General features: G+C 52.0%; 1 protein-coding gene across 3 annotated transcripts; it reads right to left on the bottom strand.

Annotated features, from left to right (window-relative positions):
- Positions 1–767: 767 nt before the first annotated feature.
- Ulk1 (unc-51 like autophagy activating kinase 1) lies at positions 768–27022 on the bottom strand. Of its 3 annotated transcripts, none has more exon segments than NM_001108341.1 (28): positions 768–2517; positions 2595–2730; positions 3369–3526; positions 3855–3973; positions 4056–4228; positions 4379–4569; positions 5043–5186; positions 5262–5371; positions 5648–5841; positions 6555–6823; positions 7273–7359; positions 7482–7627; positions 7930–8055; positions 8400–8489; positions 8763–8823; positions 9377–9524; positions 10288–10376; positions 10687–10737; positions 11084–11166; positions 11248–11306; positions 12134–12235; positions 12555–12628; positions 12839–13012; positions 15393–15429; positions 15635–15667; positions 26285–26326; positions 26408–26500; positions 26873–27022. In NM_001108341.1, coding segments are annotated over 28 exon segments (3156 nt in total). In that variant the 5' UTR covers positions 26984–27022; the 3' UTR covers positions 768–2461.

Raw genomic sequence — 27022 nt, 5'->3', positions numbered from 1 at the left:
CACCCCAAGAATCTCTTCATCCACCTTGCTACAGAAAGCCTTGATGTCTCTGCTGTTTAGGTGTGGCCTCACCCTCAAGGGAAGGAACACAAAACCTGTTTTCTGCCCAGAAGGCTCTATGTAGCTAGAGACATTTCTGGCATTGGACCTTTCTCCAGATGCCTATTATAAATTTGTTTTTCTGCATCAATCTATAGAACCTATTGGTATGGACTTTAGTTTCAATGTAGTCATGTCCTATCCGTCTTTAGCTGGCTTTGCCCCTCAAGGTTTATGTATGCTTTGCTGTACAGGTGGATGAGCTACTTGCCACCAGAATTATTTTCACCAAACTGTACTATACTCAAACCATGTGGCGTCATTTGAACCAACACGGGCTAAGTTCCATTGAACTGAACTGAACTGCCTCCTCAGAGTCACTCTGATTGCTGTTTGGGTGTCAGGGACCCTCATACCTCAACCAGTCAGCCAGGTCCACCCCAGCAGTTACCGAGAAGTCCAGTCCCACCCTCTCTGGATCCTCACCCGACCTAGTGGGAACTGTTTTTGCCCCCCCCCCCCCGACATTCAATAATCCCACCCAGCTATCCCTGGACCAAACTGAGGCTTGCTTCCAAAGCTGACCAAGCTACCACTGGCACTGTGAAGAAGTCCTATGGGACTCCTCAATTTGGCTGTAGGACACAGGCCATCTGCAAGATGGACCTGAAGGCATACCCACGTGCTAGAGGGACAGTGGCAAGCCAGGATGAAATTGACACCACATAAATAATTCCAAATTTTATTTTCTTAAACTGATATGACACAGTGAAACACAAAAGGGGGAGACTCACAAAATTCATCTTAAAATTGACAGGCCTGAGCACTGGTTCAGTGAGCAGGTTTGGCTCACACCATACACAGCCAGCCACACACATACACAGCCACCCAGGAGCCTTTAGGAACCAGGTGGTGGGTAAGGAACCCCTGCACTAGCCTCCCTGGTGGCTCTGGGTTCCGGTTGGCCACAAAGCAATAAATACAACATGTTACATGCAAGGGAGGTCATGGGGCAACTAAGGAAGAGACTGGTCTTAAGAGATCTGCTTTCTTGTACAACTCTTGTACAACCAAGCACAGTGGCAATATTTCAAGTATTGCAAAGAAAAACGTGTTTTTGTGTATGTGTGTGTGGCCTATGTTGTTGTGGGACAGAAACCCCATATCTGCTGTGTGGACACTCAGATACTTTCAAGTATGCATGGACAGTGGTGACAAAGGACTGGCAGACCAGGGAGGCTGGGAAGGTATTAGCTATGTCCACCCTGGAGCCTGGAAGACGAGCTTCAGCACAGACCCTGAAGGCCACCAAGCACAGGAGCCAGACTGACAGGAAAGCTCCACAGAGGACATGTTTGCATATGTTTTTCTTCACCCACACCTGCTACTGCATGGGAAGGATGGTGGCTGGGCACTGCCCTTTCTGCCATCCTTACAGGGAAAGTTAATGAGACCAGCAGCACACTCACTCATGCACATACTACATACAGCCTCAGCCACACACATAGCTGGCACCATCTCCTACACACAAGGGCAACATCCAATGTGATGCTTGACCTGCCCTGCCTCCACCCTTCCAATCCTTAAACATCTGAAGTTTCCTTGTATGAAGAAAAACTAAGATGGTGGTGACACATCTTGGGGGTAAAGTTGAGTTTAAAAAGCCTGGTGCTTCACACACGACGACTGTCCCTACTGAACATTTAAACATGAGGACTGTCTCCCCTCAGGAGGCAAGTCTGTTGCTTTCCTCCAAAGACCAGACACAGGAGGAGGTGAACACTGGGCGTTTTATACACGAAGACATGGTCTGCATCTATACAGCATCTTGGAGGACGAAAGCCAGGAACAGGAGGCAGGTTCCCAGCAGTCTGCACTGCTGGCTAGGTTCTCCAGTCTCTGTATGCATAAAGTGCTCCAGTGACTTACAAAGCTGGGTGGGTAGTCTCAAAGGGAGAAGTTCCTAGAGAGATCAGGAGGGCAGAAGACCATACCCTTTTTTCTTGGACGAGCAATGGGGCAAGTGAACTGTGAGAAAAAGCTTGCTTTGGCTTGGAGTCAGCAACAGTCTCAGGGCCTTGCCTGTCTACAGGGCTGCCTTGGGCTCTGCAGGTGGCAGGTGCCCACACACATCAGCTACCACCTCTTGGCGCCGTACCTGCTTGCCAGGGGAGCCAGCTAGGAAGAACAGTTCAGAAACTCCTGTCCCAGTGGGTAAGGGAGCTGTCCCTGGCACTCTGATGTCTACCTGCCAGCAGAGACTGGCAGCCTAGGAAGCAGGAGTTGCACCAGTCTGCATGCACAGGTCCACCGTGTAGCATCCCTGCTGGAGTTGGCTGGCAGCAGTCTCAGCACCATCAGATCAGTGTTGAGGACAGTCTGCCAGGTCTCAGACACTACCCTGCAGGTTGGCAGCAGGTGGTCAGGCATAGACGCCACTCAGCAGGGCCGAGAGTCTCCTCTCAATGCACAGCTTGCCTGTGGAGGACAGAGCATGAGGCAGGGAGGCCACGCCTACCACCCCACTCAGGCTGCAGGGAAGGAAAGGCACTCACATTTGGCAATGTTCTCAATGTCTGCCTGGTCCGTGAGAGTGTGCTGCAGCCCCTCCAACAACAGCAGGGCTTTGTGATATCGAGGTACACAGCTCTCTCGGTGCTGGAACATCTCATCGAGTGCAGCTGATTGTACCTACAGGCAAGAGCAAAGCTGGGCAAGGCTGGGGCAAGATAGGGCTCTGACTGCTCAGCCCACTAAAGACTGCCAAACTTCCTTTGTAGTCATGCTGTGAGCATAAAAGAAGGGCTAAGGAATTAGCTACAGATGCTCATAGATCTACATGGCCTGCCTGCACGGTGGTGGCCACTGTGTTGTCTGCTTGGTTTGGATACAACCCAACCCCCACGGCAAGCTGGCAGTGTGCAAAGCACCCACTCCAGGCCATTCCTACCACTGTGGCTGACAATGAAACTGATCAGTAAATAGGTCAGAGCCAACTCAGAAAGGAAGAGATGGGGGAGGCCCTTCCTTTGGCAGACACGTTCCTCATGTGAGGAACATATGTATGACAAAGCAGAAACACTGCCTCAGTCTCACAAACAGGGTGTACTCCTTACACAGAGGCCTTCGTGTCAGCCGAGGAAACCACCTATCTGAGGGCTAGGGTGCTACCTGAGCTGATAAGCTGCACAGTGGGCGGTCACTATGTCTGGTCCCAGGAAGTCCTGCAGCCGGGGAAAGCATCACACCTAGTTTCAGAGTCCTGGCCCCTGGCCCCTAGGAACACTGTCCTAAGCCCTGATAGACACAGTACACAGATTACCCCATACCATCTGCACAGCATGGCTGAGGATAAGCCGCTCTGCAGTGACACCATGGATCCCATCCAGCAGCCGTTGCTTGTCCAGAAAGAAGCGCTGAAGCCGCAGACTGAGGCCCTGGCAGGATACCACGCTGGCCTTATACAGCTCATTTAGTCTGCGTACCACTAGGGTGGAAGTGTCCGACATCTCAGGTCCATACACAGCACCCCACACACCCTCACAGGAAAGCATGTGGGTGGAAGACCGTGTCACACACGCAGGAGCTGTAACCCCCACCAGCCACAGCAAGGTCACCATCAACCCCAAGGAGCTCAGTCTTGAGTACGCTCACTTCCAGTCACTCTGTGCTCTGAGCATGAGGCCAGGCTGGGGTACCCACTCTACTGACTGCTCCCTGACCTGGCCTGGGCTTACCCATGTGGCCTTACCCTTCCACCTCGGGCTTGCTCATCTTACCCCAGTACCACCACCTCCCTGAGCCCACCTCCTCACCCTGCTTCACAGTAGACGAAAGGCAGAGCTTGCCAGCTCGAATCTGGTCAATGGCAGTCTGTAAGCCTGAAGAGAGCAGCTCAGCCACCTTCAAGTACAGAACCAGTTGCTCTGCAAAGCTAGAGAGCAACAAACAGGTCAGAGGCAGGTCAGAGGCAGAAGTGCCCAACAGCCATCTTCTCCATGCCCAGCAACACCTACCCCCACTCTCGGCTCAACTGACTGATCTGGTCAGCCACCACACTTTCCTGAAGCTGGTACTCAGGGCCCCCGGCTGCCTCACTGGCACTGCCCTTCAGGGCTGCAATCTCCAGAACTTGCTGTGCAAACGCTAGTGTGAAGCGCAGGCTGTGTAGGGTTTCCGTGTGCTCTTGCTGAGGAAGCAATAAGAGTCAGAGCCTGGGACACACAAGTGTACATAGCAGGGCTGAAAGGTTGATCTGCCCAAGGAACACCTTTCCCCAAATGTTAAGCAGGCAGTTAGAAGGGAGGATCCATGCTTGTCACCTCCCCACAAGCCTCACCTCCATGAGGGTCTCCTCTGGGAGGTCAGGAGCCTCGAAGGTCACAGCCCCCTCCAAGTTGGCAGCAAGGGGGTCAGCAAGGCTACAGCAGTAGCCTGGGGCAGAAAGCTCCGGGGCCTCTGCACAAGCCCCAGGCACTAAGTGGCGGGCAGAGGAGGAGCCAGTCGAGCCCAGGGAGCTGGAAGAGCCCACTGTAGGTAGACAGCTGGTAAGGGGCAGGCAGCCTGCCTGCTTCTCACCCCACAACCTTTGGCACTCTGAACTCCATCACACACCTCCTTATCCTGATGCTTTAATAAGGAGCACATTCAAAGGCTCCAGCACCCCCAGGGCAGGGCTCCTTCTTGGAGCACTCTAGCTCCCCATCTGCCTAGAGATGGTAGTAAAAGTCTAGGTAAGAAAAGGCAACCAGTGCCATTATTGTGAAGAGGCAGGACCCTCAAGGATCTGTGCTGGAGCCCAGGACTCCCAGCCAACATAGGTTGGCCTTTCAGTGCAGCTGGACATGGAGTCTAGCATCTTGGTTAGCATCACTGTTCCATGTCTGTGCTGGAAATGCCATATACATTATGGTCTATGCTTGAGGACTGTTATACAACAAGAGTTTGCCTTCAAAAATCCCCACCCTATGGGCTGCTTTTCCTGGGCTGGGCACAGACCTTACCTGAGAACATTCTGGTGCGGGTACTCTGGGGTGGGGTGGTACCACTGGGTGGGGAGCCCACAGTAAATACCACAGGTGCTGGGCTGCTTGCCCCTCCAGCACGAGCTCCTGGATGCAGAGTCCCTCCAAAACCAGCAGAGGGAGCTGAAGAACAAGGCAGGCTCAGGGATGGGTTGAGACCAGATTGTCCCCAAGTACCCCCACACACCTCTCACATACCAATCTCCATAGGTTTCTCCTGTAGGCTGTCAGTGCTGCCTGAGTCAGAGGCCTGTGTCCCAAATGCAGCCTTAAGCAGCAGGTCCGTAAGGCGGCTGGTGCTGAAGGACCTGAGGTGTTGGGGGTGGGAGGGCAGTAATGTAGAGGATGGCCAGTGGGCCAGCCAGCTGGAGCCTATTTCTGCACACAACCAGGCCAGACTTGTAACTCAGGACGGAGCTTCAGTACTTTAACCAACTTCTCAAATCTCTCAAAGAAAACAGGCTGAAGCACAAGTGCCCACCACCAACCTAACACCTGCCACTCTGGACAGCCAGCACCACACAATGATTTGGGTCAGAAATGGTAGAGAAGAAAGCCTTGAGCAGTCTTCCCACTCCACTTACCGGCCAAAGGGGCCCCTTGTGTCTTCGGCGGGCCGTAGGCCAGAGCCCAGCTGCTGGCCCTGGAAAGGACCCGCCTCTGAGAGGTCAGGCAATGTACGGTTCCGAGGTGGTGTCATTACTACACCCTGCCTAGCCAACAGGGTCAGCAAACTCTGAGAGCTGGGGGCTTTGGGGAAGTCAAACGAGGGTCCAGCCTAGGAGGAAAGGACAGCACTCAGAAAGTCCAATGGACTGGAAGACCTCAGAAACCAGAACACAAGATGGGGCCCAGTGAGGAAATCCTTCCCTCCAGACCAAACCCAAGGGCACATGTATAGGCTCTTGTGTCATGAGATGGTGCTGCTGTCTAGGGCCCCTTTTTCCACAAAGGAAAATTAAAACAAACTGAACTACACAATCTCTTGAGGTGACAAACCTTAGACACTTTGACACTTTGAAATGGAGTCCATGCTAGTCTCAACATTCAGATCCTTCCAAAAGCTGGGTTTATAGGTATGTGCCACCATGCCCAGTCTGAGATATCATTCCTGTACCCAAACCAGCCTACACATATTACGAAACACCTAACACCTGGTGGCACCATGCTACCACAGTGAAGCAGCCACAGCTTAACAAAGAGACATGGGGCCAGGTTTTCTTCCCAAGGATGAACTGCAGGGCAGTCAGAGAAGCCAAGCAATCCTACTTCTGTGAGGCCTCACAAAGTAAGGGTGAGAAGCCACTAGGGCTAAAGGCATCCTACCAGTAACCGGCTCTCCTAATTTCCCTTCCCCAACCCCACTAGGCATTTCTAGGGAAGCAGCTGGAGGATGAAGCCCAATGGGCAACCAAAACTCAGAATGACCAGGTAGGTCCTTTCCCACCCCACACTCCCTACCAGAGCTCGGTCCCTCCTAGAAGCTATTACCTTAGTAGGAGAGCCTAGGATGGGGGGTAGGGGACTCCGCTGTAGGAAGTCAGGCAGCTTAGGTGAGCCACGCAGTGGCCGGCAAGACTGTAGCCCTGGGCATGGCTGGGGTGCGCTGGTCTGGGGTGGGCTGAAGGTAGCTCCCAGTGGGTCTGTTGGAGGCTTAGGCAGCTTGGGACGAACGACATGGAAGTCCGAAAGGTTGGGGGCACTGTGCAGGCGGCAGCCCAGCCCGGTGGTTCGTGGAGAGTGCTCAGGCACAGAGGAGCCTGGGTATAGGACAGGCTGCATCACTACCCTCAAGTCCCTCATACAGGCCCCTGGAACATGTACTAAATATGCCACTGTCCCACTCAAGGCCTCTGTGACAACCACTTTGTGGATCCCTCACTTCATGAACATAAGACTCCTTACAGCTGGGGTTGGGGATTTGGCGCAAGGCCCTGGGTTCACTCCCCAGCTCCGAAAAAAAAAAAAAAAAGACTCCTTACAGCTACCTCAGAAAGCCTCTATATAACACAGGCACAGAAAGGCTTAGCACTCTGTCCAAAGCCACACAGCTGTGGACTATAAGGAACTGAGTGGCAGCAGGCACCCAAGGGTTGATGACAGACTGTGGCAGTACTTCCTACTTCCCCCCGAGCAGGAGGAGGCCCCACCAAGCAGCTCAGCTACTGCCCCACGCTTGCTCTACAGTCAGGCACTGTGCCACACCTACCTGGTCGTGGTGACCTGCCAGCCCGCACATCAGCTCCTTGTGGGGAGGGTACTCTGCTCCAGCTGGGCCGCTCTGGGATGGTTCCCACTGGTAGGAAAAGGGTGGCTAGATCAGACCACAGCAAACAGAGGGGTTATCACATCCACACCTTCACACACCCACAGGTGGGAAGGGAATGCCTACCAGTTCCCATCCCAAGATTTACTCACCTTGGGGAGAGGGTGTGTAGGGACGGCCACCTCCTAGTGACAGCTTCCTGGCCAGCATGGCTCCATCAGTGTGCGAGGGAGGTGATGGGCTGGCCCGACCAAAGCCCAGGGGGCTGGTGCTACCTGACCTTCGGATGGCAGAAGACCTGCAAACAGAGCCAGGGCAGGTGACGTCTCATCCACATCACTGAGGGCTTCCCCTAGCTTTTCCTTGGCTGTGCTGGCTTACAGTCACTAACTACCATTGCTAACAGAAGTTGCCTTCTGTAGTTTACACGAAACACTCACCCAACCATACCATTTACTTCATTCAGGCTACCAGGCACAGCTTGCCAATACGATGGGCTTAATGAGCATAGGAGGTCCAGCAAGTGAAAGACTCTGCAACCTGCCCACAATGGAGGTCCACAGCAGTGGCAGGTCTCTCACTAAGGTCAGGGACACTAACCGGGCTGTCTGCTGTTGAGTAGGTGACTGCAGGTTCTGCTCGATGCGCTGGTAGTTGTGCACCTGAGTGGGGACAGGAATGGGGACCGAGGCACCGTACCTGTTGCTGGAGAAGGGGCCAGGCCGGCTGTGGAGAGAGGATCATCACTGTAGACAGCATTGGGAATAAGCTCATCCCCAAACATCTTGGTAGAAAGTCTTGACTTTAGCCAGGCCTAAAGACTTTCACACTATAACCACCCAAACCTCTATCTATCTCTGTGACCCCTACATATTTGTTGGCTATAATCTAACCTAGCAAAGGTCTCAAAAGCAATATTCTCAGTGGGGCCCCTCATCAACCCATCCATACTTCAACAGGCCTTCAGCAGGGCATCCACACTGCCATGGCCAGATCTGACCAAATACAGGACCTTTGAACAGATCATGCCAAGAAAGGTCATGACCCTGAGTGTCACTATTAATGCTTACCCAGAGGGGCTGGGAGAGCTGCTGCAGGTCGGAGAGGGAGATGGGGTACGGCCATGGCTCTCTAGGCCAGCAGAGGCCACCAGTGAGCTCCTGGTAGCAGAAAGGACAAGTGGACACCTTTGGATTGATGCATGCATTCAGATTCTAGACTCCCGCAACAGGCTTCCCCCAAGGGGGCCCTTTGGATTGATGCATGCATTCAGATTCTAGACTCCCACAATAGGCTTCCCCCAAGGGGGCCCAGCAGCCTTAGTCCCTCCCAAATGGCCTTATTCCCAGCCAAGACTAGGCCAGGCAGGATAGTGCTAGCTCCCCTAAAGGCCCAACTTATCTCTGAGCAGCGTTCAAGAGGGGCTCACTCACCCACTACACAGCAGACTGTCAGGTGGGGGCTTGGCACTGGCTGCCTCAGGGACTAGATCACCTGTGGAAGAAGGTGGCATCTGGCCAAGGTGTCCTCTGCTCTCCTCGGCTCACCTGACCTCTCTAGCTCTCCATGCCAATGCCCAATGTTTCTCTTCCCACTAGAGCTTACAGTCAGGACAGTGCAATTACAGGCTAGTAAAGTGGGTTTGTAGGGCCTCAGTGCAACGCTCTGGGACAGAGGTGACTGGCAGTCCCTCTCAGGCACCTTTGTTATACACCAGCAGCACCTGGACCATCTACATCCCTTTTTTCATATTCCTGCACCTGAACACAAAGGCACTGCAGACACACCTTTGAGGGTCAGATTATGCGCTGCAGACGTACCTGTGAGGGTCAGATTATGCCCAGCAAGCGCAAAGCTCTAAAAACCCATTCCAATTACCCATAAGGAGATCAGTCTGAACCCATGCTCACGAATACAAAGGACTCCATAACCACGCCCATATCGTGTGCATGTACCCAGAGCTGTCTGACAAATCTCCTATGCTCCCCACACCCACCCCATGTCCAATAAATACTGTGAGGTTGCCCGTCTGTAGAGTGGGCCTGACCTGGAAACTGGGCTGGGACCATGACAAAGTCATCTGTGTCACAGGAGTCTTTGCTACTGCCACCAGAGTCCCGGGACCCCTGCAGAAAGCCAGCAGCATCAGCTGGGGAGGTAAGGGTCTTCTGCAGTTGCGGCATCTCCCCCAGGGACTGTAAAATGGAGCAGGGCTGGTAAACTGAGTCCATAACAATCCACCTCCCCAGTAATAGTACAGACCACAGTGGGGGTCAGGCCCATGGTGCTAAGCAAGAGAGCTGGGCTTGGACTTTCTCTGCAGCACAGCAGAGCTTTCTTTCAAACATTAAAGAGAAGCTCCTGTTTAGGGTTCATGTTGGGAGTTTATATACATACTGCTTGGGGCCTTTAGCTCCTAGCCATTCATGAAGAATCCATGTCTGGGGCAGTATTTACTACCTTTGCACCCTACCTCTCTATTCCTATACAGTAACAGAGCTAGTGTCCCCCAGAGGAAGGTACCACTGCAAACCAGCACCAACCAGGTACCATACAGAAACACTTCCGGTGCCCTGGGCAGGTGACAATGCTTGGCACAGCTGAGAGCCAAACTTCTCACTGAATGAGCTCCAACATATCGAGACCCTACTACCAGACACAGACCACATAACCTGCTCCTCTAGTCACGGGACAGCCTAGAGGACTGGGCCAAATCCAGACCTTAGCTTATTACTACCCAACCAAACACTACTGAACAGCTAGACATTCAAATGGGGCTCAAGCTCAGTGAGCATCAATGAGAGAGTATCCTTTCCCTAGTCATGCAGGACAGAAGCTACTCAGATCATGCCTGAAGCTACACAAGTCATGCTTAAAGGACCAGAGGCAGCTAGATCTATTTCTGTAAACCCATCACTATGCAGTCCATGGCCATCAGAAACCCAAAAGCCAACTCACCGGGGGAGATGCCAGGTGGGAGGCAGAGCTGCTGCTGGAGCTGCTGCCGGACCCTGAGCTTGGATATGAGGGCACAGGCACAGGTGGGGCTGCAAGAGGGAAGGAAATGGGGCAGTGTGCACACTGCTGGATATCACTACAGCTTTGGAGACATGGCTGCCTTTGACTGATACCACAGTGACATGCACCCAGTATCAGGTTATGCCACCCTGCACTGGTACCTCCAGTGCCCCCAAGCCCACAACAGCAGAACCACCCAAGTATACATGGCCTTCAAGAAGAGGCAGAATGAGACGTTCCACCTTTCCAGACTATCTCCCAAGATAGCAATGTGGCACCTACAGACATTGGGGAGCATGTCACAAGCCCTGTCTGTGCCCAAGACTGCCAGAGACTCACATTTCTTGATGGGGGTGCTGGCATCTAAGAAAGGGTGGTGGAAAAATTCATCTGTGGATAAAAAGAGTGAATTATCTCAATGCCCCTGACCCAGAGAGACTCAGCTCAGAGCCTTGGGTGTCAAGGCCAGGCCCCAGATACCTACAGAGAGTCAGGGCCCCAGAAAATGGCTTCAGAGAACATCTGGCCCCCATTTCAGCAGGATTCAGCCTGCTGACCTTGCTGAACTTAGGAGGAGCACAACACACTGTGGCCCTGTAGGCTGACAGCAGCTGGCAGACCATCAGTGAGTGCCTGGGTGCTCACTGAGGCCAGTTAACATAATGATAGCTAAAGGTAATGCCCACGACCAAGCAGGGTGACTAAGCGGGCAGAGTGCCAGGTGGCCTGTGCTCACCAAAGTCCATGCGGTCCTTGTGGTTACGCTGCAATAGAGCCAGAAGCAACTGCCGCAGGGGAGCTGATGTCTCCCGTGGGATGCTGGGAGAAAGAGCAGATGTATTTGAGTAGGTTGTGGGTGCCAGGGTGAACCCACCGTGGGGAGAAAGGAGGGCTGCTTACGCAGGAACTAGTGTCTTGTTCTTCTCATAAAACAGGCGCAAATCCTGAGGGCTGCTGGCCTATTGAGACAGCGATGAATAAGCTCAGACTTGTAAAGAACCACAGGGCCCTACCACCCATCACAGCCTTGCCTCTCAAATGCCTTCATCCCCAGACAGCCCAGGGGGAGGACACTGGGAAGCTCATATGCTATGTCACACAAGGAGAGCGGAAAGCCGGATGAGACAGGAGCTATCAGACCCTCCAATTGAGAAAGGGGTGGCCATGGCTAGGTATATATCCCAGAGCTGAGCACGGACTCCCTCACTATTATCTTTTGGGGGTCTGGGAGGCTCATGGTTTGAGATCCTAGTGACAGGGAGGGAGTAGAGTGGTTTGGCTCCTGATCTGAAGTCAGTCAATGTTGACTAGGAGGAGCTTCCAGGCAATATAAATTTATTATGTTTTAGAAGCGCGGGGGGGTGAGGGGGGTGGAAGGTCAGGAGACCTAACCCAGCGTAACCATAAACAAACATGACTCAACCTCTGATGGAGGTCATAGCAGAGGTGACCTTTAACTTACCAAATATCGAGGTGTGGCCTAAGCTCTAGGTAAGAGGGTTATTCTGTTAGGTAGGATGTACTGGTGCGGTAGAGATCGGGACTGACTGGGCATGGCTTAGGACTACCTGACTATTAATAAGGAACTGCAGTATTACGGTGACCCATGGAACGGGCCATGATAAGGGCTGCCACCAAGCCTGGTACCTATAATCTCACATTGATCCCCAACTGGCAACCCGGTACTCTTCCGTGCTGAGGACCCACCCTGAATGCCACCTAAACTGACCCTCACCCTCCAGGGCTTTGGGGACTCACCAGGACCTTAGTGCCACAAGGCACTCACCTGAAAAGGGGCCTTCCCTGTCAGACACTGGTAGACAATGGTGCCAATGCTCCACAGGTCAGCCTTCCCATCGTAGTGCTGGGACATGATAACCTCAGGGGCCTACAGGGTGACGACACAGAGCAGCACTATTGCAGCAGCAGCAATGACCAGCCACAAGTGCCAGGCATCAGCACATTGGAGATGGTACCTGCAAGGCACTAAGCAACCCACACCCACCGTGCAAGCACCACCAGCCAGTTCTGACAGGACAAAATGGTGCACAACTATCTACAGCCCAATACGATGCCATAGCTGAACCTTAGTGGGTCTGACATTCCTACAAAGTGTCTCAGACTGGAGGATGACCCCAGCTTTCCCTGAAGCATCAGGATGCTTGGTGTGGGTTTTAAGTGGTCCTGGACCATGAGTGGGTACATACCATGTACATAGGAGAGCCACAGAGCGTGGCCGCCATCATGTTGCTCTGGAGGTACCGGGCAAATCCAAAGTCAGCTGCAGAAGAAGCACCCAGATGGCTTGATCTGACATTTCTTCCCCCCCACCCCCCGCCACCTCCCCAGAGCTGAGGACCGAACAGGGTCTTGCACTCACTAGGCAAGCGTTCTACCACTGAGCTAAATCCCCAACCCCTGATCTGACATTTCTATAGGAAGGGTCCCCTGCTGCAGTCTCTCAGGGAGCCACCACCCAAACAGATCTCACCAATCTTGACTCGGATGTTGCTGGGGTTGGCACGTCGACCCCCGGGATTGGACAGCAGGATGTTCTGGGGCTTCAAATCACGGTGAATGATGCCCTTGCTGTGTAGCAGCTGCATGGCACCTGCAATCTGTTGTAGGAACAGCCTGACAGTGTCTTCACTCAGTGTGCGCATAGCTGTTAAGAAAAGGTAGACCTTTAGGCCACCATGGTCTCTCCCTGGAGACAGAGGGTACATGGCTGTGTGGAAAGACAAGCTCAGGGACTAAGCACCATTATCACTCTACAGAGCCCTCCAGCAAATGGGGCAAACCCAGTCTGCAAGCCTTTATGCACCAAGGCCAACTTGCTGTACAACTTCCAGAAGCTGGTCCACCTCCCCTCTCCCCACATATTCTTGTAGGACTTCTCCCTCCACATAAATTTGCACTGCTAGCTCTTGGCTGATGACAGCACTCTGCTTGTGTTGGTTTCCACTTCACTACTGGACACCTGCTAGATCTTTCCCATTCTTATGGCAAGTCAGTCACTAGTCTTACTCCCAAGTTCTGGGGTGGGTCTTTTGACCCCTAGAACACAGTAACTTCCAAAAAGGCAGTCTATGTGAAAGTAGATACAGGGGCCAGAGAGATGCACAGCAGTTAGGAGCATTCACCGCTCTCAAAGAGAACCTGGGTTTGCTTCTTATCACCCACATGGTGTGGTGGCTCACTCACCACCACCTGTAACTCCAGTACAGGGCTTCCAATACCCTCTGGAAGGTGCCAGGTACGCATGATGCATGTGGTCTTCATGACAAACAGAACACTTAAAATTAAAAGGTCCCCCTCCCCCTCTTGGTTTTTCAACACTCTGTTTTGTTTTGTCCACTCAGGGTTTTACTGTGTAGCCCTACCTGTCCTGGAATTCACTCTTAGATTAGGCTGACCTTGAACTCAAGAGACCTATCTGTCTGCCTCTGCCTCCATAATGCTGGGTTTAAAGACCCAAGCCTCAAATGCCTGGCAGAAGTATTTCTTTAAAAAAGCAAATTGCAAACAATGGGTATGTGAACTTGATGCAGAGCTCTGAGTTCTGTATATTCAGGCTCAACTGGGCACAGGCCTCAGCAACAGCAACGCAGTGCAGAGATGTCAGACAACCAGCTAACTCCCTCCTAGGTAGGAGCCACAGCAAGTGACACCAAAACATGTACACCCTAGACACAAGTTTGATATGTGCCAACTGAGAAGAAACATTCACTTTGGATTCAGTCTGGGCTGCCCCAACCCCTTTTGTTGGGATAGCAGCTCACCACAGCCCCATCACTTGACGGATGGCCAGTTAGGGAGCCTCACTGCAGCTCAAGCACACACATGCATAGGGGGTCTTGTGAGCCCCCTGAGACACTCAAGCTTACAGGCCAGCTCTGTATTGGCCTGCTCACCCTTTCCTCCCCCGTGGACACCTGTGGAGCCTGGAGCCTGGCCAGGAACCACCCAACTACTGAAGGTCATGGGTGCAGCATGCTGTGTGACTGCCCCAGGGGACAGGAACAAATACTGAGTGGGCTAAGCCAAGCATGGCTTAGCCGCGTGAACTTGAGCACACAGTGAGCTGACAGGCCAGGAGCCTAAAGACACAACCTCAACATCTACTACAACTGAACCATCCCAGCAGACTATGCAGGGCTCTCCTAGACCCAGGGTCTTCTGTAATGTCTCAACCAGAAGACAGTGCCACAGTCTGGGGAGGTGTCCAGAAGCTGTAGTAGAGGGAAGACTCAAACAGTCGACACTGTGTTCTAAATGCCTGTGTCCCTCTGGAGAAAGGTGCTCTGGGGGAGTCCCTACCCTTAAAAGGAGGCTAAGGGGTTGTCACTTCTGTCACAGCTTGAGCCTGAAGGCATCATCTGGGAAGGGCTACTTTGAGCCATCAATTCCCACTGTCTTCTGTTTCATGTTTGCCAAGAAAGAGCGTTCTGATGAGTCGTGGACAGCAGCTGCATCCTTCCAGGCCTTGGGACAAGGTCCCTACAGTGGTTCCACTTGCCTTTCTTTCTTTCGTTCCCCAACCCTCAGAGCACCCCATGGAAGAGATGTTGATGCTCCTAACTCTGCCTAAACAACTCAGCCACGGGCTGTCTTTCAGTGCATCCTGAGCTCTCCTGCCGCCTGAAGCTTCCCTACTCTGCTGGGAGCACCTTTCTTAACCTGCACCCACCAGGTCTCCCAGAGATCTCTTGGCTCAACTTTACACAGACTCTAAAGCTGCTCCTCTGCCCTATCCCTGTGTGTGTCCCTGCCTGTGCTTGCTCACTCAGACCTACCTACCCTGGCCTATGTCCTTATCTCGGCCAAAACAGCAGAACCTGACAATTCTGCTTAAGCCACCCACCCAACCCAGCACGTGGACATACAAATGGCTGAGGGTGGTCAGGCTGATGGGCCTGAGGGAGCTGTACTCACTTCCTATATAGCCCCAAAGTAGGAGGATCGACGTCACAAGCAAGCAGGGGACAAATCAAGCTGCAGCATTTTAGGCTAGAAATAGAGCCCAGCGGGGTGAGCCTACTCACTGTGCAGGTAGTCAGCCAGGTCTCCACCATTACAATACTGCAAAAGACAAGGGACGCACCATGAGAACACAGCCAAGTATCTCCAGCCTGACTCAGAGTCTTTAATCCATTACCAGTTTCTTGGACCTGTCCAGTGTAGGTATTCCCAAAATCCCAGCTAGGAAATGTCAATAACGCATGCTTATACCCACTATGCCTATCCTGCTGTGCCCTGTGCTTGCCCTGGCCCCATGGGAACTCACCTCCATGACCAGGTAGACAGAATTGGCCATCTCCTGTAAGACAGAACAAGCCATTTAAGATGGGGGAACACCTGCATGTTCTCTCACTGGACATCACTTGCAAGAGTCCTTGGTACATGCAACCACAAGCAGAGTGAACATGGCCAGGTCTAGGTGTCCTCTGTGGCCAGGACTCAGTCTAGGAAACAGGACGTCTGTGGCAAGAGGCTTGGAGTGTGCATACTTGCTTCATGGTCATATCAAACCCTGCCTCAGGGTCTCAGACCCCAGGTCTAAGGACCTCCATAAGGCTCAGGGTAGGAAGAGACTGTCGTGCACATGGACTACTACCTATGAAGGTGACTCATGTTCACAGGGTACTGGCCTTGACTCTTAGGCCCAAGACCAGCTCTGCTCCCACCTCAGGAGTCTACAAAACAGATTACAGGCTGGTGTTGTCAGGCTGAGTCAGTAAAAAGGCCTCCAGCTGTCCTGATCTTACTTGGTGAGACTTTAGAGGCTAATGCAGACTTCTCAGCAGGAGGTATCCTGGTCTTCCCCCCTCCACTGTTCTCTCTCAAACTCAGACAGATCCTCACTGGGTACCAATATGCTCCCCTGTCTAATCAATTACCCAACACTAACAGCCTGCAGTGAACAGGGACCACCCATCTGACAGGCCTGGTCCCAAACTGTGGTGCCTCCCCTAGGAAACCACTCCTTCCTTGTAGCCACAGCAATAACTCTCACCTTTTCATTGACTACAAACCTAGGAACTGGGGGTGGGGTTGTAATCAAGCTAATCAGCCTGGGTCTAAACAACCTACAGTTCTTTCTACAGATAGCTGGATCCCTGAAATGTAGCTGCCAGCTGGGTAGAGCAGGCCTTGGGAACCACAGGAAGAGACCTTCCTGCTATATAGCCCACAGCAAAAAGCAAAGAGAGGCTCCACCTCATCCCCACAGCCCGAGGATACACTCCCTGGTTCTCAGGAACTCAGCTGCAGATGGAGAGATGTAAGGGTCTTCAAATCTCTCTTCTAGGGACCGGACCAAGAAAAGACTGCAAAATAGCCCTTCTCAGAGCCTGGGAGGGCTAAATGGGAGACAGACACCCTCATCCCCAGATGACCCCAGCACAGCAGCCAATGTTAACCGGTTCCACGAGATAGCTGCCTCAAATACACACACACACACACACACACACACACACACACACACACACACACACATACACACACACATGAATGCATGCAGACACCTAGGACCTCCACCCCAACATGTATGCATGCAGACACCTAGGACCTCCACCCCAACTCCTTTCCCGCCCAGCTTCCCAATCCACAAGGCTACACAGGAACATCCCATGAATGACAGACACAAAGTACCTAAATAAAACCCTAGGATGTAAATGTGGGAAAAGCCCACTCTGCACCAGAGAGATAAGAGAGCTAAGAATTGTGTTCAGGTAGCCTGGCTGTCTCACAGCTGTGTGTTCCCAAGTGTGACTGAGTGTAGCCAAGGTGGGAGGGAGGCTATTTACAAAATGGGCCTAGACTGCTTCATGAAGGCCTATATACCAAGACCCCAAATCCCTGCCTGAACTTTCCTGTCCTGCCCTAGAGGAGGAGCCTTGGCTTGGCCCCATTGGCTCCACTCCTGCTTCTGCCTTCCAGGTCAGCTACAGGGGAAGGATACTCTGTAAAGTCCTCAATCTGGAACCACAAAGGCAGGCTCAAGGGAACAGAATAGGAAAGTGGTTAGGGGCCAAGGAGGGAGAGACAAAGTCCAGGTAGGATGGGATGGAAATGAAGAAGCAGCAGGTGGCCCCTTCAGCTTGACTGGTATGAGAGCTGAGGGAGGGCTAGGGCACAGCAAAGGTGACAGAGATAAGGACCCATAAATATCCACTACTACACACACCCTGTTCCCTTCTGCATCAAAGCCAGCCTGTCAGCAGCTTCAGCTTACAGCCCAAGCAAGGGAGGCTTCTGGGGCCACCTGCTGTGGGACGGACGGACAGATGGATGAACGGACAGACAGATCCATGCACACATGCACGCACCAGACAGTGGAAGGTGGATACCCAGGTCTATCCTTACATTAGAACATGATCTATCCAGAGCCCCAAACTCACCTACCCAGCCAGGACAAGCAGGAACAGTGACAAGGACAGACAAAAGATCTGGGAAGACCAAGATGGCATACCTACCTCCCTTAGAGCTACTAAGCCAGGATTTACAACCGAGGGCTACTGGTAGCAGCCAGCACCCCTAAACCTACCCTGACACACTAGAGGCAGAGCTGCTGGTGAACCATAGGCCATTAACTTCTACACAGAGAAGACCTCAGCATAGAGTGAGGTCCACAATTCACAACAGTGAGCTTGTTGCCCCACTCAGACATACTGTGCAAAAAGAGCAAGTGTTTCCACCAGGCCTAAGCAGTGCCCTTAGCCCTCTCCCCTGTCAGCACCATCTTGTCAAGCCTCTCAGGCCTGTACACTCTCCTGCTTCTTCTGTGCGTGACTTCCATGAGCCACACAGTGGACCAGTGACAGGATGTTCCCCAGCCACAAAGGAGCAAGCCAAGGCCCAAGAAACCAAGAACATGCCCAGCTCTGTGCAGCAGCCGGGCTCGCCCAGGCAGGCTGCCTTCTATGCCATCCTCCATCTCCCTGCTGCCTAAGCCAACACCCAACCAGTCCCAACCAACTTGGAACTTTACTCCCTGTCTTCTAAAGCTGGTGGGCCAGGCTGTCTCCAGCCTAGAGGGAACAAGGAGTTGAGGTAAACCACAAAGCAAGTGCCTCCAAGCAAGAGCTTTTCCAGGAAAATGGCTTACCACGACCTGTCCCCTCCATAATGAACAGGGAGTAGCAGTCAGAGGACAGAACACAACCACAGTGGTCAGGGTTGCCCTGTCCCAAGCCACCTGGAGCTCACTCAGGACCACTTCTCCAGCCTCTGCTCTGCTCAATTGTTCCTACGAATGGTGGCTAAGACTGCGCCCTAGCACACACTCCAGGACTCTGAGCAGTCAGTCCCTTCTCAGGGGCAGCTTTCCCATCATTGCAGGGTTGCAGACAGTCTTCGCCATGATGGAGAATGCCACTCCAGCCAGCAGCCAGGTCCCATCGCCCAGCCCTTGAAGGGAAGAAGGTGACACAGGGTGGCCAGTAGGCTAGACACAGTTGGTGGCAAAGCAAAGCAGGTTTTGGAGGAACACAACCTTTTGCTGAGCTATCCTTCTTGTGCAAGGGAGAAAGAAAATTAAAACAGAATAGAATCAGCACTCCTATGAGAGCTAGGCCTACTACCCACAGGCACTCAGTGCTGGCCCAAGAGGTTAGCATCCTGGGAAGCTGCACGGGCATCTGGGCACGTAGGAGGCTGCCCCGCCCCAGACACAGATATTTTGCTTAATAGGATCCCAGTTCTCCACCCTCTGCCTGCTCCACTCTGGTCTGGTGATCTCAGGCTGGATCTGGCAGGCGAGTGTCAGGCACTGACCCACTTAACTCCTGAGGAGCCAGGCTTCTGGACTGCAGAAGGTGGCAAGGCTCTAGCCACAGCAAATCTTGGCTCTTCTGGATAGTCAACAGAAGAGTGCCAGCTCACACACTAGGGTGGGCTGGGGGCCGGTGACCTGTGTAAGGAAGGTCCACCACTCTATCCCTTGGGCTTCAGCAACTTCCCTTTGTTGCAGTTCTCTGACCTAGGCCAGCCTCTTGAGGAGGCATCCATTAATCCAGCCAGGTATGTCTCCAAGCCTACTGTCACGCATCAACTTCTGCACTGTGAATAGTCAGACCCCTGATAGCCACAGATAGCACAAGGGGACAGAGTGGACCCTTGGGAATACAATTCCATACAGGTGCTCTCTAGGACCATACTCCTGATATCTACTGCAGTTCTGACCCCACAGACATCTTACCTACCACAAACAGTATAGTCAGAAAAATACAGACAGAACCAAATCTCAATAGAAAGTCAGTCTGCGGGGCTGGAGAGCTGGCTCAGCGGTTAAGAGCACCCGACTGCTCTTCCAGAGGTCCTGGGTTCAATTCCCAGCAACCGCATGGTGGCTCACAACCATCTGTGAGGGGATCCGGTGCCCTCTTCTGGTGTGTCTGAGGACAGCTACAGTGTACTTATATATAATAATGGATAAATAAATCTTTAAAAAAAAAAGGGGGGGGGGGCCTGGGGATTTAGCTCAGTGGTAGAGCGCTTACCTAGGAAGCACAAGGCCCTGGGTTCGCTCCCCAGCTAAAAAAAAAAAAAAAAAAAGAAAGTCAGCTAACCAAGCGGGAGACCAGAGCCACAGGGCAAGTGGTGGAAGGCAGGCAGCCTCTAGAACATGGCTACTATCCCACACTGCCACAGGCTTTGCACCCTCCATACTTTTATGTTACCTACAATTCTAAAGGTAAAAAGCCTTAAATCTGTCAGCAGGCCTAACCTGAGCTTGATCCCTCGGTCCCATCTGATCAATATCCTGCCTGGTTCAATATCAATCCACCATTTCAGCTTAAAAAGATAAAGTAGGGAAGGCATTGGAGAGCCTGAGAGAATAGCTCATCACTTACGAGCATTTGCTCCTACAGAAGACCTGGGTTTGGTTCACAAAACCCACACGATGGCTCAAAGTCAACTGTGATTCCAACACTGGGGGATCCAACACCCTCCTAAAGCTTTAGTAGGTACTTCATATACGTGGTGCATTACCATATATGCAGGAAAACACAGAGAGAAACACACCTTTAAAATAGGGGGCTGGAGGGCTGGAGAGATGGCTCAGTGGTTAAGAGCACTGACTGCTCTTCCAGAGGTCCTGAGTTCAAATCCCAGCAACCACATGGTGGCTCACAACCATCTGTAATGGGATCCAGTGCCCTCTTCTGGTGTGTCTGTGGATAGCTAGAGTGTACTCATATAAAAATAAATAAATAAATCTTTAAAAAAAAATAGGGGGCTGGAGAGATGGCTCAGTGGTTAAGAGCACTGACTGTTCTTCCAGAGGTCCTGAGTTCAAATCCCAGCAACCACATGGTGGCTCACAACCATCTGTAATGAGATCTGATGTCCTCTTCTGGTGTGTCTGAAGAGTACTCACATACATAAAATAAATAAGTCTTTAAAAAATAAAATAAAAATAAAGATGGCTCTGAGATAAAGCTACCTGCCTACCAACCTAAGGCCCTGAGTTTAGAGCCCCAGGTTCCCACACAGCTGAAGAATCAACTCCACTAAGCTGTTCTCTGACCTCCACACAAGCACTGCCTGGCATGTGCACGCTCCACCCCGTAACATACACACATTTTAAAAACAGTTTTAAATAAAATGATGGGTCCCTGGCAGAGGTGATGCATGCCTTTATCCCCAGCAGATTAACTCAGAAGGCAGAAGCAAGCAGATCTGTGAATTCCAGGCCAGCCTGGTATACAAAGACAGTTCTAGAACAGCCAGGGCTGTTTCACAGAGAAACCCTGTCGAAAAAGACATAAATAAATGGAGAGATGGCTCAGTGTTTAAGAGAACTGGATGCTCTTCCAGATTCCAGAGGACCAGGGTTTGATTCTCACCACCTACACGGCAACCACCTGCAATTCCAGTTCTAGGGGATCCAACATCTTCTTCACAAGTAGTATAGACAGGGGTTGGGGATTTAGCTCAGTGGTAGAGCACTTGCCTAGTAAGTGCAAGGCCCTGGGTTCAGTCCTCAGCTCAGGAAAAAAAAAAAGAAAAACAAAAACGAGTAGTATAGACATATATTCATGCAGAACATCCATATAAAAGTAGTGTTTTTTTTAAACAAGTAGGCATAGTGGTGCACATCTGTAATCCTTGCATCTAGTGGGATTGCAGGAAGAGGACAGCAAGTTCAAAAACAGCTAAAACTGTTATCAAAACTTGAAAGCTGGATGGGTTGATTGATGTGTGTGTGCCTTTAATCCCAAATTGAAGGAAGACAGCAGAATGTCAAGGAGTTTAGGGCTAGCCTTGGGCTACAGGAGACCCTGATTCAAAACACAAAGGAGGAACAGGTTGTGGCAGCTGCTGGGTGTGGTAGTTCATGCCTTTGATCCCAGCACCTGGAAGGCAGAGGCAAACAGAACTCTGAATTCAGGGCCTGCTTAGTTTACACACTGAGCTCCAGGCCAATGTCAGGGATACACTAGTCTTCCCCTCCACTCCACCAAAAAAAAAAAAAAAAAAAAAAAGGAAAGAGAGAAAAATGCATGTTCAACTTTGCAGATGTACAAACTTCAGCCTCTTCGTCTCAGACTGAGTCCACACGATAAGCAGTCTCCACCATGAGTGGTGAGTGGGACAGCTACAACCAAACCTCCATCGCAGGCCAGGACGTCTCCAGGCTCTGATAACCCAGACAGAGCTCGAGAGTGGGTCTGTTTGCAAGGTCCAGGACGTCTCCAGGCTCTAATAACCCAGACAGAGCACAAGAGAGTGGGTCTGTCTGCAAGGTCCAGGTGAGTCACCTCTGGGCAACCTGGCAAGGCGTAGGGCTTCAGAGAACCGGCCAGACCGCGTACCAGCCTCCAGGGAGTCATCAGCAGTTAAGGCTGGCAAGGATTGAGAGAACCCACATCTACAGCCTGATGCTGGTTCTGGCGGTGCCCACTCTCCCAGAGAAAGAACAAGTCCAGACATTGGATGCTAGATGAGGAGGGAGCCCAGTCCCTCCTTGATGAAAGCCCTATGTTCCATCCAGTTGCCTCCCCAAACCTCTGGTGAACTCAGAGTGCAGGAGTTGGAGGTTTAACTCATAAGAGTGTGTATGAGTTAAGAAACACTATGGGCCCCAGATTCAACACCAGCACTACAAAGAACAAAGAGGAGCTGGTATTGTGGGTTTTGTTTTTTGAGACAGGGTCTTACTGTGTAGCCTGAAACTCACTATGTAGAAGAGGCTGGCCTGGAACTCAGAGATCTCCATGTCTCTCCCTCCCTAATTCTGGGATTAGAGTGCACCCTACACCTGGTCAGGGTTATGGTTTGAACGTGAAATGCCTACACAGGTGCATGCTTGAATACAAGGTCCAAACTGGTTGCATTGTGGAAACTTCATGGCTAGAAGAATGGCTGGAGGTTACAGCTGAGAACTTGTAGTCTGAGCTCTCTGCATCTCTGATTAAACTGTTCACACTGCCATGAACTCCACTCCACCTTTCTTGTTATGATGAACTAGAACCTGTAGCCAAAATAAACTTCCCCTCCCTTAGCCTGCTTCTGCCAGGTGCGTGAGGGAAGAATGGGTCCCAGGCCACCTTGGAGCGAGTGAGTCCTTGTCACAAACAAACAAACAAACAAACAAACAAACGAGGGGGAGGAGAAATGCCTATGTGTAACCTAAAACAAAAGAGCTTTTCTTACATTCTTTTTTTTTTCTTTCTTTCTTTTTTTGGTGCTGAGGACCAAACCCAGGGCCTTGGGCTTGCTAGGCAAGCGCTCTACCACTGAGCTAAATCCCCAACCCCAGAACTTTTCCTTTATAAAGAGCCCATATACCATCAGAAAATTTTGCATGAATAGACAGTAACAAGTGTCACCCCAGATCCGGGTTTTTTCCAAGTACAAACATAAGCATGGAGAAGCAGCTTGCCACCAGTCTCACTTGACTGGCAAGTCTCAGAGAAAGGATAGACCCTGCTTCCAACAAGGAAGACAAAGTAAATTTGTTTACCACTACTCCAGATGAGGGCCATGAGAGATCAGCCTTTAAGAATAAATACTGGGGTTGGGGATTTAGCTCAGTGGTAGAGCGCTTGCCTAGCAAGCGCAAGGCCCTGGGTTCGGTCCCCAGCTCTGAAAAATAAATAAATAAATAAATAAATAAATAAATAAATAAATAAATAAATACTGGCTGCTTTGTGAGGTGTGGTGGTCCATGCTTTTAATCCAAGCAGGAGGCAGAGGCAAATGGGACTCTTGTGAGTTCAGTGTCAGCCTGGTCTACAAAGTGAGTTCCAGAACACCCAAGGCTGTTACATAGAGAAACAGTTATTAAAAAACAAAAAAACTGCTGCTCTTCCAGAGAACCTGGGTTCAATTCTCAGCAACAACTACATGACACCTTAACTCCAGTTCTAGGGCTCTGTCATCCTCACACGGACATATATATGTATAGGCAAAGCACCAAGGAAAAACACACAGCACCCTCCTCATACAACTCACAACTGCCTATAACTCCAGTTACAAGGCGTGTGACATTCTCTTCTGGCCTATGCTGGCAATGGCACACACATGCCACATACACATATCTCAGATCACACACACACACACACACACACACACACACACACACACACACACACTCCTGGCAGATGTGCAGGGTCCCTAACAAGCGGAGGGCTGGCTGGCTGACTCTTGTTGCCTGCCACTGGATCTTCTTCCCCTAACTGTACTGCCTGGTTCAGCTTCAATGGGAGACGATGCATTTAAGCCCACAGCAACTGTAGGTCTCAGGGTTGGGTGGCTTCTCCTCTCAGGAGAAGGGGAGGGGGGAGTGGGGGAAGGAATTTGTAAGGGTAGGACTGGGAGAAAGGGTGTGTGACTGGATGTGAAGTAAATTAAGTTTAAAAGAAAATAGAAACTCTAGCTGCCCAGGGGTGGTGCATGCCCTTAATTCTAGCAGGGGCAGGTGAATCACTTGAGTTTGAGGAGAGGTCAACAGAACTAGTTCCAGGATAGCCAGGGCTACACAAAATCACCCTGTCACAACAACAAACAAAAACAAGCAGCAAGTCAAAAACAAGCAGCAAAACCACTAGTAAGATTTCAATGCAAGGATAAGTTCTGAGCCAATACAACTTTAGGAGATGGACAATCGCCAGATAACCATTGGCACTGCCTCTCTGGGGGGCAATCGGTCAACAGTCCCTCGGATTACAGTAAGCACACACCTCTTGCCCAGGGCTCGGACTTCTAGGAATCCATCTACATATCAATCCTAGCCAAAGAGCCCAAGGACAGTCATGACCACATTTTGACTTGCCAGAATCCCAGAATAGCTCCTGTCCCTCAGGAGGGTTAGGTTAGTAAAATGAACCACAAACAGTCAAGCCCTAGGCACCACATGACCTTAAATAACCACCACAGGAACAGAGATGGCAGCAAATACCACCTGTGCTCCCAGTAGCCTGACACCGGAAGTGATGGCACAGCCTGCGTGGTCCAACCTAGGTGAGCACTTCACTGCAGTCCGCTCCGAACACTGAGCCTGTGAGCTATCACTTCCAATAAGGAACCAAGTGTTATTCTTCATAGCAGGCCAGACATCAGTGTGTGACAAGAAACTGAACCCTCTTGCCTCCTCTAAGAGACCGTAGAGGGATAGTGGGGGTTGGTGTGGCAGGAAGGGAACGCATCTCCAGGGAGTAACACAAACTGTGGGGATACCTAAGAGGAGACAGGACAGCAGTCTACAGTGGACTTAACTGTTATCTGTTCAACTCTAGTGAGACCTCCACGGAAATGCCCAGGCAGGGGACAGTGGGAGCCTGGAGGGAATCCCAAAGTGCAATGAGGACCAGAGTCTCTCCCCCTGTGAAGGTCATGCCATCTACTCAGCCCTGGGCCCTTCCCATAGCACTGAGGAATGGGGTGGGGGAGCATGGGGAAGGTAGGAAAAGCAGGCTACAGAGGCGCAACCCCCTGAACCCAGAACACCATGCTTCCAGCTGTTGCCAGGTACTCCCTGTCACACAGGACTTTGGCCCTGCCCACATGTCACCTCATGCCACCTCACAGCCCTCAAGGTAAAGTTGGAAGAGGTGCAGGGGAGGAAGGGAAGGAAGGGGAGGAAGCCACCAAAACACAGCTAGCTGGCGGCTGGGAACTTCCCTCAGCCAGGGCTGGTCCCGTGGCCCCAGTAAACAGGTTTCAAAATCATTAGTCAGCACTTTGGTAGGGGACCAGCACCTAGGGTTCCTGGTCCCCACACGGGGTATGCAGGGACTACAGCTCCTGCCACCACGGGGCTGGGGGACCTGGAAAGGCAGCACAGAAGCTGACTGATCGGTTGGTTTGCTTGAGAGGAGAAGGCATCCTCCGGCCCGGATGAGTGGGCCCAGCCCCAACTGCTGGCGAGAAGGAATCTCCAACAGCCCCTCCCCCTTCTAGCCTCTGACGCAGGAGTGGGCTGGCCAATGCCAGGCCGCTGAAGCAATGTCAACAAACAAACCCGCCAGCCCAGACAGGTGGGCCTGGCTGGGACACCAGTCTCAGAAAGGGCCACTGGGTCAGACACCAAGGAGAGGAAAAGGGTCCTTGGCTCCAGGATACACCAACAAACCACAACGATCTGAGCTAGGCAATCGCCAGAGATTCAACGCTAGTGTTTATGGCCGCCTTCCTTCCTATGCAGGCAACAGATAAGTTAGGGAGGTCCCCCGAACCTAGGAAAAGCTTGCCCCAGAGATGAGGCTTCCCGGGGCCCTGAGTGGCCTCACAGTTGGTCGAGCCAGAGACAGGGCATTCAGAACCCAGCTCCTTTCACCAAAACCAAATACTAATCTAAGAGCCATCAACTGCCCCCCCCAGGGGGGGCTCCAACCCCAGGCAACCTAGGGCCTGAGGCTGTGGATGAAACAGGCAAGAATAGCGTTACCCCTCCCCCAAGCCCAGCAGCAGCTGCCTCCGGCCTTACCTGGAAGTCATACAACGCCACAATGTTTTCGTGCTTTAGTTCCTAGGACACAAATCCAAGTTTCTCATGAGCGAGACAAGAGCTGACCCACCCTCTCCCCCCTCCCTCGAGGCGCTGGCTCACCTTCAGGATTTTGATTTCCTTTCCTAGCAGTGTCTGGGACTTGGCAAGGTTCTTCTTGTTAATGCATTTGACGGCCACCTCCAGGTCGTGCTTCTGAAAAGCCAAATGTGGACCTTCAGTGTTGAAAACACCACCCCCACCCCTTGCTCCCCACCAAGCTAGGAACACGTAGATGGCTCAGGGTGGCTGTCCCAAGGGTCTTGGAATGGGGAGATGCCAGAGGCAGACAGGTTGTCTGTCAGTCGGGCCTGGAATCTAAGTGGATGGAGTCCCAGGCTAGGTTCTCAGGACTGTTTTGACTTCGGGGATAGGGAATCCTGGGCTGGCATCTCCTGGTCTCTGGAGCTAGAGTAGCAGGTGAATTTGCGGAGCTGGGGTCCTTAACTGGGTCTATGGATTTCCGAAGGTAGGGTGCTAGTCGAGGAATCCCGGAATGCGGGGCACCCCCCTGGGAGCCTCACCCACCTCGCGGTGTCGACCCTTGAAGACCACCGCGAAGGCGCCGTGTCCAATCAGGTCTTTGCGAGAGAACTCGAACTTGCCCACGGTCTCGACGCCGCCGCGGCCCGGCTCCATAGCGCGCGCGGGCCGGGGGCGCGGGCCCGGGGGCGGCGC

Source organism: Rattus norvegicus, chromosome 12 (genome assembly GCF_036323735.1).
Source record: "Rattus norvegicus strain BN/NHsdMcwi chromosome 12, GRCr8, whole genome shotgun sequence".
Classification (NCBI taxonomy): domain Eukaryota; kingdom Metazoa; phylum Chordata; class Mammalia; order Rodentia; family Muridae; genus Rattus; species Rattus norvegicus.
Note: the sequence above shows the minus strand (reverse complement) of the source record. Positions and strands in the feature narration are given on the sequence as shown.